Source organism: Fukomys damarensis, unplaced genomic scaffold, assembly GCF_012274545.1.
Source record: "Fukomys damarensis isolate Sample0158 unplaced genomic scaffold, DMR_v1.0_HiC HiC_scaffold_18, whole genome shotgun sequence".
NCBI lineage: Eukaryota > Metazoa > Chordata > Mammalia > Rodentia > Bathyergidae > Fukomys > Fukomys damarensis.
Window position 1 is genome coordinate 40,042,071 of NW_022900930.1, and position 12,696 is coordinate 40,054,766.

General features: G+C 37.5%; 1 protein-coding gene across 5 annotated transcripts in view; it reads right to left on the reverse strand.

The window, feature by feature from the left end:
- The window catches only part of Psd3 (pleckstrin and Sec7 domain containing 3), a 299,163-nt gene that overhangs the window by 33,839 nt on the left and 252,628 nt on the right, over nt 1-12,696 (reverse strand). For all 5 annotated transcript variants that reach the window (XM_010624949.3, XM_010624969.1, XM_010624959.1 and 2 more), the window contains 2 exons: nt 6,183-6,340; nt 3,085-3,229 (listed from right to left, as the gene is read on the reverse strand). In XM_010624949.3, the coding sequence (XP_010623251.1) occupies nt 3,085-3,229; nt 6,183-6,340 (303 nt within the window). The remainder of the gene's footprint in view (nt 1-3,084; nt 3,230-6,182; nt 6,341-12,696) is intronic.

Genomic DNA, 12,696 nt, shown 5'->3' on the forward strand with positions numbered 1-12,696 from the left:
TAATTTTATTCCATTTACTGATTATAAGCTCTTTGAAGGCAAAAAGGATCACTTCCCCCAACTTTGAATCGTTGAGTGTCTAACAGAACGTTAACTGGATAAGAAGTAGGTATCCCAGTAGTCTGTAGACATTACTTTTCTAGCATTAACACTTCAAGCTCCCAAAAGTTAAGAGCTAGACGGGTGGTGAACCCATGGCACACGTGCTGCAGCAGGTTCACCATCACCTGGCTGAGACAAGTGCCTTACCTTTATCATGCCTACCTACCTAAGAGAGTGCTGACACGTTCCTCAGTGGACAGAAGATGAATGAATGGATTCGTTTTTTTAAAGAGTGGAGGCCTGTAATCCCAGCTATTCAAGAAGCTGAGGTGGGAGGAGGTAAGCAAGGCTACTTTAGTAAGACCTTGCTTAAATTTTTTTTTAAAAGTGTTGGTGAGGAAAGGTTGTATTGTGTTTACTGCACAGTATCACAAGAAAACAAGTGAAAGTAAAGAGGGAGGGGGTCAAGTGGCTTCCTTTGGGCTTAGAGGAGACATAATTTATCAGGTAATGACATCTCTAGTCAATGGCAATGTAATTTACCAGTGCCACTGCTGAACTTGGAGCCCTAGAATAAAGGGTATCTTCCTTGAGTTAGAGCAGAGCTATTGCTGGAAGCACCACTGGAAAGATTTGACTTCACTGTTTCATGTTTAAGACAGTTTAAAGGGCCTAAGCAATGACTTCTGCATGATTCAATTAATTATTTTATTGAACACCTAACGCAGTGATGGTGAAGCTTGTAGAACAACTTTCAGTGATAACGAAGAGCCTACTGTGGCTCATGCACCATAAGTTTGCCTCCACTGACTCTAAGAAATATTAAACAGACTCTAAGAAATGGATGCTCTGCTGTTTCCTCTGGAAAAGTGAGATCCCTATTTAGGACAATGCCATGGAGTCTAGACTACAACCTACTGGTGAAAGTGAGGCAGGAAAGCTAAGTGACACAACGGGGCCACATTTCACCCAGAACTGTGAAAGGTGTGTTGGAGATAAGAAAGATTAGATTCAGATTGAGCCCCAGGGTCCATGGAGCGGTGTTTTTCAAAGTAGGCTGTGTAAACTCCACGCAAGAGGATCCTCTGGGGAAAATTTTTAAAATCAGCACTTAGATATAATTTGTATTTTATACAGAACACTCTTGTATCTTGTACCCGTACTGAGTTTGCTTACAAGTTCTAGAGGCTTGTGATGAATCCCTGAGGCATTGGGCGATGGTTATGGCCAAAGCCCAGGGGAGAGAGGGGTGGGGGCTACTATTACGGAAAGAAAGCTCAGGACACCCTTTAATTTCTGGTTAGTGCTCATCATACAACTTGGACCTGAAGCCATAATATTTAGTATTTAGTGACTATCCATGTGGTCAGGCTTTTACACAACAATGGCTGGGGTTCAAGAAAGAAAACAGGACGAGATATTTATCAGGAACAGCGAGTCGATGCGGTAGAAGAGCAGGCTTGAAGGACCTAAAGGAGGCAGAGACTGCCATAGCGCAGTGTGTTGCAAGTGTCACCTGTACTGCTTGGGGCAGTCCCGAGTGTGAGACAGATACATGTTTCCTGGTAACCACTTGGATCCAAACTGCCTGCAGGGCTGGGAAATAGCCATTGTATATGCACATTCATGCCTGAGAATGGCTGCTTTGCTGGGCATAAAAGGAGGTCCTGAATAGATTCGGGGGGCGTTGAACATCAGAAAGAGGAAAAAATCCTGGATTTTCAAACTTGTCTCTCCACCCACAACAGAAGAAGAAAAATGTGTTCTGGCTATACTGCCATGAAAAACAACTTGAGAAGGAGACTCCTACACAGCGAGTTGTTCAGGAAGAACTGTGCTGCACTGACAATAATCAGTTTTAATAATTGAGGCTAATACGTTTTGGATAGAAGACAAGAATAAATTAAAGAAGAGCTCAGAAATGACAGGATGATGAATAATGTGTCTTAAAAGTACCAAACAATCTTTTAATTGAACGTTTAATTATTTTCCCCAACAATGTTTATCTTTTTGTCCATCAGGGTGCTCACTTTGTTACAAATTTTATAAACTGAAATACACAAGATGTTCTGGCATTTGAGAGAGTCATGGCCTGGCTGTGGGTATACTCAAAGGAAAGACAGGCAGTCTCAGATTCAGAAGTACTGAGCTAGCACAGTGATTCTCAACAGGATGGGCTGCACTTGGATCTCAGAAGACATCTGAGATCAATATTTGGAGATTCCAACTTTTGGGTGGTAGACCTGGGTGTGGGGAGTAGTTGGTACCTACTAAGAAGATGCGGAGACTGCTAAACATCCTACAGTTCACAGATTGCCTTCCAGCCAAATTGTCAACAATGCCTCGGGTGAGAATAACCAGGCTAAAGAGAACTAGTCTGTGCGGGACTGGAGAAGTCAGGGGCATCTCCAGATGCTTACTTCAGGGTCTGCTGTGGTCAGCACAGACATCTCCCCAGAGTCTCTCCTCTGGGTGAGGCTGCCCTAACCTACACAGGCGCACCAGGTTGTGTGCAAAAGAACTCTATTCTTTTGAAAGTCCATTCACTATTGCATGCATGGTCTTACACATTGCTTTCCAAACTGCCCCGTCACATTCAGTAGTAAGATATCTTTTATTTTTAGTAAATGTTCCACTCAGTTCTTCCCTGAGGAGTAGGGCAGACCCTTCCGCGCCACCACACTGCACAGTGTGGGTTCCTAAAAATATGTTATGTTCCTACCACCAAACATAGTTAACTCACAATAAAATGAATCGAGAGAGAGAGAGAGAGAGAAGGAAAGAAAAAGCTTGCCAAGATATTTCCTTAGTATTAGCCAGTTACTGGAATATTAAAAGCTATTAAAATAAACAAACAACTCCAGGCAAATATGACTGAAGTGTAAAGCCCAGTATTTTATGTTTATATAATGTGGTCTCACACAACAAACTTTCTCATCTGCCCTCCAAACACGGAGTCCTATTCAGATAAGAGTATTGAATAGATTACAAATTAATAAAATCACAATTTTTCAGGTTCAAAGCACTGTCAAAATGACAAACCTGAGATAACTTTGTAGTAGTGGCAGGCAGAAGTGGGCGGCTAAACTTCTTCTGAGAGCCAATGGCCGCTGGAAATGGTGGGGCAGAAAACACGGCTGCAACACAATTAATTTTGTTTATCCACCCTTGCATTTCCTCTGGGCTCCTATGAGAAACACAGACACTTATGTTAGCATATTTCTGCATCTACAAACATCATACTCTGCCCACTAATCCCTAACAAAGTTTCATTGGGAATTAGCATTCTCAATAGTGATCATCAGGAAGTGAAAAGCTCTGAAATTTACAGTCATCCTAGTGGAATATGGATTATCCCTCTAGAATACAGAGGGGAAAAAGAGAAATGTATTTATTAGACTTCTACTTTTCATTGCTCAAAAGCGAACTAAAAATGAACCCATCTCTTCTAATAACATAATTTTATTTTGAAGTTCAATTGAGGAATACATCGATATAGGGATTGTAAAAAAGGCTATCTGCACTTTGGAATTGATAGTTTCTCTAAAAGTTAACTATGAATTTATCATACAACTTAGCAATTCTATTCCTATAGAACAGGTACCTCAGGAAAATAAAAGCCTACAACTACACAAGCATCAGTATGTCAATATTCACGGCACCATTATTTCTGAGAACCAACAAAGGAGGGACAAAATCCAAATGCCCAACAACTACTCAATGAATAAATGAATTGTGGTACATCTAAATAGTAAGATAGTATTTGATAGAATTAGGAAGGGCTGTGGCAAAACTTTATGCTAGATGACAGATGCCAAATACAAAAGATTGCACATTATGCGATTCCATTTACATGAAATGTCCAGAAAGGCAATACTTGAAGAGACGAATCTCAAAAGCGAACTAAAAATGAACCCATCTCTTCTAATAACATAATTTTATTTTGAAGTTCAATTGAGGAATACATCGATATAGGGATTGTAAAAAAGGCTATCTCCACTTTGGAATTGATAGTTTCTCTAAAAGTTAACTATAAATTTATCATACAACTTAGCAATTCTATTCCTATAGAACAGGTACCTCAGGAAAATAAAAGCCTACAACTACACAAGCATCAGTATGTCAATATTCACGGCACCATTATTTCTGAGAACCAACAAAGGAGGGACAAAATCCAAATGCCCAACAACTACTCAATGAATAAATGAATTGTGGTACATCTAAATAGTAAGATAGTATTTGATAGAATTAGGAAGGGCTGTGGCAAAACTTTATGCTAGATGACAGATGCCAAATACAAAATATTGCACATTATGCGATTTCATGTACATGAAATGTCCAGAAAGGCAATACTTGAAGAGACGATAAAGTACATTAGTGCGCGACTGGAGCTGGAGGTGAGAAGGAGGAGTTACTGTAAAATAGGCACAGGGGTCTCCCGGGACTGACGGAAGTGTTCCAAAGATGGACTGCTGTGACGGTTGGACCATTAGTAAATTCAATAAAAATCACAATAGCACATATTTAAAACAAATGAAACTTATGGTATATAAAATATAGCTTAATAAGACTGTTAAAATCCATCTTAGAGGAGGTGGAAATTATCTGCTGTCACGATCGTATTTTTCATTCGTGTGTCATTATATCCAGAAAGGATAGTTCTTAAATATTTGTGAATTCAAAAATGAGTGGGAGAAATGGCCATGAACCAGGAAAGATTATCGGCCATGTACATCATCATAAATAAAATGTGAGGGCCTGGGATTTAGCTCAATGGTTCCACCACCTGCCTCTCAAGCACAAGGACCTGAGTTCCATCCCTGGTACAAAAAGGGCAGGGGGGATATGAGAAAGTGTTAACCAAATATAAAATCATTTTCTTTACTGATTATGCTGGAAGAAACCCCACTAACCTGACACTCCTTAGTGTACCCCATATTTCTCTCTAATCTGATTACTCCAACGCTGTCATTTCAGTTCTGTCTGCAGTAACTAGAATTCCCCAGGTGTTATTATCAGGTATTTCAGACTTAGAAACTAATGTGGAACAGAACAATATGAAAGATTCTTTATGCTTAATAGTTGTAATTATGCATCTAGCCATGGTTTCCCTGCAGGAGGGAATGGAACCCCCCATCCCCACACTGAGAAACTCCTGTTTTCTTGTATCAGCGGATGCCAGCAATTTTATACTCTTCAAAGTTCAATTCCCAATAGATCTTGCTCCCGTTCATCGTTCTGACATCACACTGATTGATCAACAACTACACACATGCTTGCACCTCCTACTTTCAGTGTCCAATTTTAATTCTGGCATTAGTTGGAGTCAGCTGATAGTACAAAGCCGAAGACGATTCTGAAGTCAAGCTCAAGCCCTGAATGGTTTCACACTGTCTGCTAGGCTGAGGGACCGCTATTGAAGTTCCTGCTCTTTGAACCTCTACTCTGCAAATCCAGTTTCTCACTTCACAAATCCAGAATCCTTCATGTGGAATGAATGCTCTGCCTCTAGTCTGAAGCCCGTCCCCAGACCTGTGAATCGCAGGATGTATCCCACTTCCGCGTTCACAACATGATCTTGTATTTCCTGGTATACCACAGACTACAGGCACTCAGAAGGAGAGGGAGACAAGCGTGAAATGGAAAATTTATACCTGTTGGACAGTGTGTACACACTGTGCAGTGCTTTCTACACTTACCTCATTTATTCCTCACCAGAACTCTAGGAGATAAACATCACCACCTATGGTAGCAGCAAGCCAAGGTTTAATGACGTTAAAAAACTATGCGCTGTGAGAAAGAGCGAGGACATACTGATTCAAATCCACATCTGTGTTGCTCATTGTGTGAGAGAACATGTCTACCACAACTCTCTCACTTTATTGATGAGGACAATGAGTTCTAGAGATGATAAGAAAGCTTATTAACGTCACGGAGATACTAATAACACATGGCGGCACGGTCCCGGTGTTTTTATGTGAGTCATCTCAGGGAGTTATTTCTTTAATGCAACCAGTTCTTGGCCCTGGTGCCAATTCACAAAATTTCCCATACAGAGCCTGAATCTGTTCCTTAGTATAAAATGGTGGTAAGGGAACTAAACACTAAAAATGAATAAGAACCAATGTAAAAAGACATACTGGGTTTGAAAAAGCAAGACCCTCCAGTCGGCAGTTTTCAGTTTAAACACATTTGGCTTCTTCTCATAGTCTGTGGCCTTGGATGCCAGGGCATGGTGCATGCTCACAGCATTTTTCAAGTCCTCCTCTGACAAGGCCTTTTCCGGTTTGTATTCATCCTACAGAGGGACACAGAGAAAACGGAGATGAGAGGATCAGATTTCAACGTCTCTCTTTAAAACCTGTAACTAGCAGAAAAAAATTTAGAGGAATCCTTGAAAGCATATGAAAAAAGTGAACTGAATGGTGAGCAAAACTTTGCAAATTGGTAAATGCCACAGAATAGCATGCTGTTTGAAACAACACCTGAGAATGAGACAATCCAGTACACACACACACACACACACACAAAAAAAGCTAATATGTAATAGCTACGGCAGAAGGAGAATTACCCCACACATTTGACAGCGATTTGTAATGAGGCTAGGTCTAAAAATGTTATCTGGTGTCTGGGTTAAATGGACAAGTGCAAAAGCTTACAGATATCAATAGAATTACACTGCTGGTAGAAACAATGCCGATGCATTCTTTGCTCTAACATCACAACATTTTCCTACTGCTTTTTGGAAGCAAATATTATCAAAAGAAAAAGAAACAGTAAAATGATTTCTCTAGCTCTTCTGCTCAAAAAGAGGAAAATAAATTTAATAAACAAGAGAAACCTTAGTTCCATTACAATCTCAAAAATAGGCAAAATTACATAAGAAGAAAGGTGTCATATATATGCAATCTTATTTTTGGACATCAGCTGCACAATGCACAGAGTTTAAAAAGTTCCTTTGCATGGCATCCTTTCAAACAACAGTAATGCAAATCTCAACTAATAGAATAATAATTTGCATTTTTATTATTTCCAGTAGCCTCAGAGTTTATTAGACTAAAAGAGGCCCAACCCCAAAGTAAGTACATTACCTATATATTGCATATGCTACAAACTTATAGGGATGTTTTCTAGATTTTAAGGCCCCTGTTCCCATATTTTGGAAGAACAAGATAAGACGTTAAAGATAAGTCTGTCTATTCTCTTATCACAGTCTAGTCTTATAAATTTTCAGAAAAATAATTACGATTCCCCCATATCTTCCCTCCTTTTCACTAATGCCAGCTACAAATCAAGTGATTCAAATGCATCATTATCTTTAAGTCAAACTGAGTGAAAAACAAATAGGCCTTTGATCTTCAATGATCACTCTTGGTGATCTTTATCTAAAATATGAAGTAAATGCCAATAACAATATAACAAGTATCTAAATATATAATACTAGATGACAAAGTTTCTACATTAGGATTGTAAAAATTCTTACTAAGCCTCAGAGGTTATGAAAAGAGTTGTTGACAATGACAGCATTCTAGAGAGGTAGGAGGAGCACAGAATAAAAAGAAAATGTTAAAGTAAATACAATAGCTCTGTCTGTATCTGTTCTTGTGTGGTTGTCATTAATGCATAAAAATGTTTTGAGGTCTTTCTTGTTTTTTTTTCTCCCCTCAAAGATTTAGTATTCCAAATTCATGAATCCCCTTCCATGGGGAATTTTTATTAGAGTGTAAATTTCAAGCAGATTTATCATGACAACAAAATTTCCTCTCTAGCCTTAGGATTTAGTATTGTAGAATCCTGCATGTCTGGCCCTTCACTCAAGGTAACAGCTTCCTTTCCAAGTAGGAATCTGAGGTACATAAATAATGGGAGGGGAGATAAATGGCTAGGTCCAAAATTGCCTTCAGAGAACTTATATGCAGCCTCTATTCCATGGATACTGATCAGCTAACACACGTTAATATTTGAGTTGGCACAGAAATTAGGCTAGGCATGTATATTCACATGTTTTCCTGTTGTAGGTTGATAGTTTGGGCTTTGATCTAGGTCTTTCCTCTTTTCCTTTGGACTTTTCGTTGTTGTTTGGATTTCTTAATATGATTCCTTCTTTGTCTTTCCTATTTCTTCTTAATTAAGGAAAAATTGAAGACTACACTTTTTTTCTGAGGATCGTTACACCATGTAACATACATAGTCTAGGAATAAAAACTACTTTTTTCATTGCTTTCTACATAGCTATAGTTTTAATTTTTGATATTTGTAGTATCAAGGAATGTGGATTATACTTCAGTTGCTGTGTTGTATGGTTCACTTAGATTAATAAATATCTTCTTTACAACTATGTACTGTTCATTATTTTAAAATGTCTTCCTTATCTTTAGTGCTTAACCACGTAAGATGAGAACTTAAAAGAATGTCTTCTAAAAAAGAGGCTATTTCTTCCTCACACATACTGCAAAGACTTTTATAATAGTTTTACCCTATCTCTCTCCTTGTTAATCCTAAATTTTGTTTAGATTAGTACACTTTGTTCTGCAATCCTTCCAAAATTATACTGCATCATTCATTCTGTTTTAAGAAATCTTATTTTGTATTTACATTATACATTCCCTGTGTCTTGCCTTATTCTTTTAATTTCATTGTGCATCCTTCTAGATTTAATTTGGTTTCACTGCTCATTTGCTTTCTTTTTGTCACCTTGACACTTGTAATTTGAGCTTTTCATTATTTTGTCTTGTCAAGTATTTTTTTCAGGGGGGTGAGATATTCTATAGTTCTCAAATATCTCACAATTGCAATCCTTTTTTCCTATTTCACTTACAGTCTTTCACTTATAGATGCTGCTGCACAGTCATCTTGCTTCCAGTTTAATGTCAGTCTGATTCTTTTCTCTTTGTGCTGTTTTTTGTTCCCCCCCTACTGGGAATTTCTCAAGAGTTTTTCTTTATTCTTAGAATTTGGGAATTTTAGTGACTGGTCCTAGTTCAGATTTAAAATTTTGAGCTTTGCTTGAATCCAGTGACAATTGATGACTTTTTAATGATAATCTTTCTGTTCCACTCTGCCAAATATACATAACACATCTAGTTCGCCACAACTAGGGTCAGGCATATGGGTGTCTGGAGTTAGAAACATCCATGTTCGAATGCCCAGTTTTGATACTTAATGTCTCTTGTGACCTTAGATAAAACTCATTAAGATTCATTTCTTCTATTGTGAATTAATGAATACCTTCTTCCCTAATTGTAGTCTTAAATTACATAATCTACTATTTTGTAATGTTCATAGCAGAGCTGAGGCTATAGGTCAGTCCTAAAGTGCATGCCTATCATGCAAAAGGGCCTGAATTTGTTCCCTCGCACTGCAAAAAGGGGAAAAAATATGTCCATAGCATACAACAGGCACTAATAATGCTAGCTGGTAAAATTACTACTAGTAATGCATTTTATGACACATTGCTTAACCTAGTATTCTACAAGGTAATGTGTAAATATCAAATCTTATGCTCACGTCTTCTATAAATACACATATTTTGTGACCTTATTCATCTTCTCTACTCCAATAACAGTGGCACCTTATGTTCTTAGTTCAATTTCCCACAGCATTTTTTAGGGCCTGTTTTCATTGCTTATTATCTTTCTTTCATAACCGCTCTATCTACTAGCTTTTTCCATAGCCTAAAAATATACAAAAGGTCTTTACTATCTTGGCAAGATGGTGGTCCTTGCTGAATATCACTTCCTTTGTTAGGTGCCACCTCTCCTCTTTCCTTCACATCTGAGTTAATAGTTCACATGAACTGTTTTTATGTATTCATTTCCAGTTGGTTCTTAAACCCAGTTAAACTGGGATCCATTTCCACACTTTATTGAAACTGCATTCACAAAGATCACTGACTGTAAAACTCAAAAATTACTTTTCAGTTCTCATCATAATTATGGCACCTGAAGAAATCCAAGTCATTCTTCAAATTCTTTCTTGGCTTCGAATCGCAATATTCTCCTAGTTTCTCTATCACTCTGGCCATTACTTGGTTAGCTCCTCTTCAGCCTGCCCTTGAAATGTTCATTCTTTAACTGGCCTTTGTCCTTTCTTGTTCTGAAAGTACTCCTTGGTATGGTCACAGCTACACTTACGGTTTCCATGTCATGATGCCTATCAAACTGCTATGAGTGAACAGCAAACACAAGACCAAATGGTAGATATTACTTCCGAATGGCTTAGGCTTTATCATTGGAAGGTACTATAATTACATCTGGAGCATATTCTTTTCTGCTAATATTTTCATTTAAAACCAAGCTTTAAAAAGGACATTTCTTAAAAATTGCACAAAATTTTAAAATATAACACAGATCTAAGTAAAATCCCGCAATAATTGGCACCTTTTGGTGTGACATGAATGTGGTTTACCCCTTATACTCATGGAGGAATTTAAAGCCCAAAGCCTTAAGCCAAGCAGTATTAAGAGAGTAGAAATGAATTCAACTCGAGTAGACATGAGGGGAGGAGCTCTGGGAAGAGACTGGCTTAGGGCCATGAGGGTGGAGCCTTTGTGATTAATAAGGAGAGGGAGAGAGATCAGATAGAGATACACATACACACATTCCTACAGGGTATGATAGAGCTCAAAGGGGGCCTTGCCAGTGTTTATACCATTTGCTTGGACCGTGTGCCTTCAGTACTATGAGGCAAATTCAACCTCTTCATTTGTGAAGTTGCCTGCCTCATGTACCACTATATAAAATGAAAAATAGTATCACTAATTATGAGGCAGTCTCTATTGCAAAGCACCTTTCATATTTTATCTTAGAAGAAAAATACTTCACTGGGCAGAAATGGAAGACAGCATCTATATAGTTAGGTTTAAAATGAAGTCTAGTAATTTTAAGTCTAATAAGCTTATAATTCCCTCATCAATAAAATCCTTTTACCACATTTTTTTGAAAGTCCAAATACAAACATTAAAGCATACTTAGCATTCTAAACTCCTACTAGACAATGAAGCTTTAAGCCCAGGGAGAACGGAGCAAAACCCAGGGTAGAGTGGAAACATTAGGGTTGACAACTGGATTAAAAAAATAACTGCATCTTATGCAGTTCATTCTGATATCTTTTTCACTATCCAAATTGGAAGATGGTGTTTAAATGAGGGGATTGAGAAGAAAGCAATAAGGGATGAATTATCATAATCAAATCATTTCAAACCTAAGGCTATTTGCCATGAACTAAATATGAAACGGAAAGCAAAATAAATCCAATCAAGAAACCTTGTAAGAAAATGCTCCATGACATCTAATTACTATCCATTTTCTCAAACAAATGAAGGGTGAAAATGATGCCTAAAAACATGTTACTCTCCCCTGTGTTTCCTTCAAACTGCATTTTTTTGTCTGGTAAGATTCATTATTGCAGCACTCCAACATCCTAATAAACACAAAGGGTATGATTTCACAATGCTATTTACTTTAAATCAGTTTAAAGCATGAAATGAAAAACTTTCTTTCCCAAGATGTTTGCTAATTACACCTCTTGTGAAGCTGAATCACAACCCCTTAACATAAAATCACCTACACAGTCAAAAGGAATTAGCATCAAGTCTGAAATTTTCTGTTCTCAGGTGAATATAAAGTACAGTTTGGAAAGTAACCAACTCTGAATTGAAATTCATCAACATCAATTAAAAACGTACTCAGATTCTGGCTTTCAAAGTATTTACCTCATACCTTATTAAATAGTTAAGACCGCTATAGGTAATTAAAACTATTCTTTAAAAAGTTGAAATAGTCTTGATTTCCACTAACAATATAAAGCAGGGAACTAGTAACATGCTCTTGATTGAAATGATAAAGATTTTAATTAAAAAAGACACCAGTAATTAAACTGGGGTCCCAAATTATCTATTAATCCCTAATTTTTAAAAAATGGCATTAAAAGCGTTTTTAATAAGTTGATGGCTATCTTACTTTTTAAATTCAAGAACTTCTGGTTATCTTTTTAAAAATAATTCAGATTCGTTCTTCTATTTTTACCAAAGAACAGGGAAACTGCTATGCTTCCACAAATCTGGAAGCTGGCTGGAAATAGCAAGTCAACTGAAAACATGTTTTGGTCCATCACTCAAACAGGCATATATTCAAAGAATCATTTAATCACAGATTTTAAAGCTGAAGGGAGCCTGGAGTTTCATTTAATCTCATTTTCTGTTATTATATAAATACTACTACAGTCACAAAAATATGTCCTATTATCCTGTAGAAAGGAGAAAGAAGAATCAGTCAAGACAAAGCATTCGTAACTTTTCTCCAGTTAAACACATATATAGTGTTTTCCTTCTACATTACAACGATGCACAGGTACTGGCCCACAGGAGTACTTCATTATTCCCTTTGAAACCCTCCTCAGTCCACTGACAGAGAGACACAGACAGAGTAGGACTTGAAGCATTCTTTTAACAAGGTCTCGGGCATTGTGAGGTGCAAGCAACTTTCCAGGAAAATCTGACCTGTGAACCAGGAAGTGGAGAACTATTTTTATCCATTATATGCACAAGAAGCAGTTACATAAATGTCAACAGTCCTTGTGAAAAGATATCAGGATTCTGACTCAGTATCTGACAAAACTTGTCTTACATTTTTTAGGGTAAAAAAAAAAAAAAAA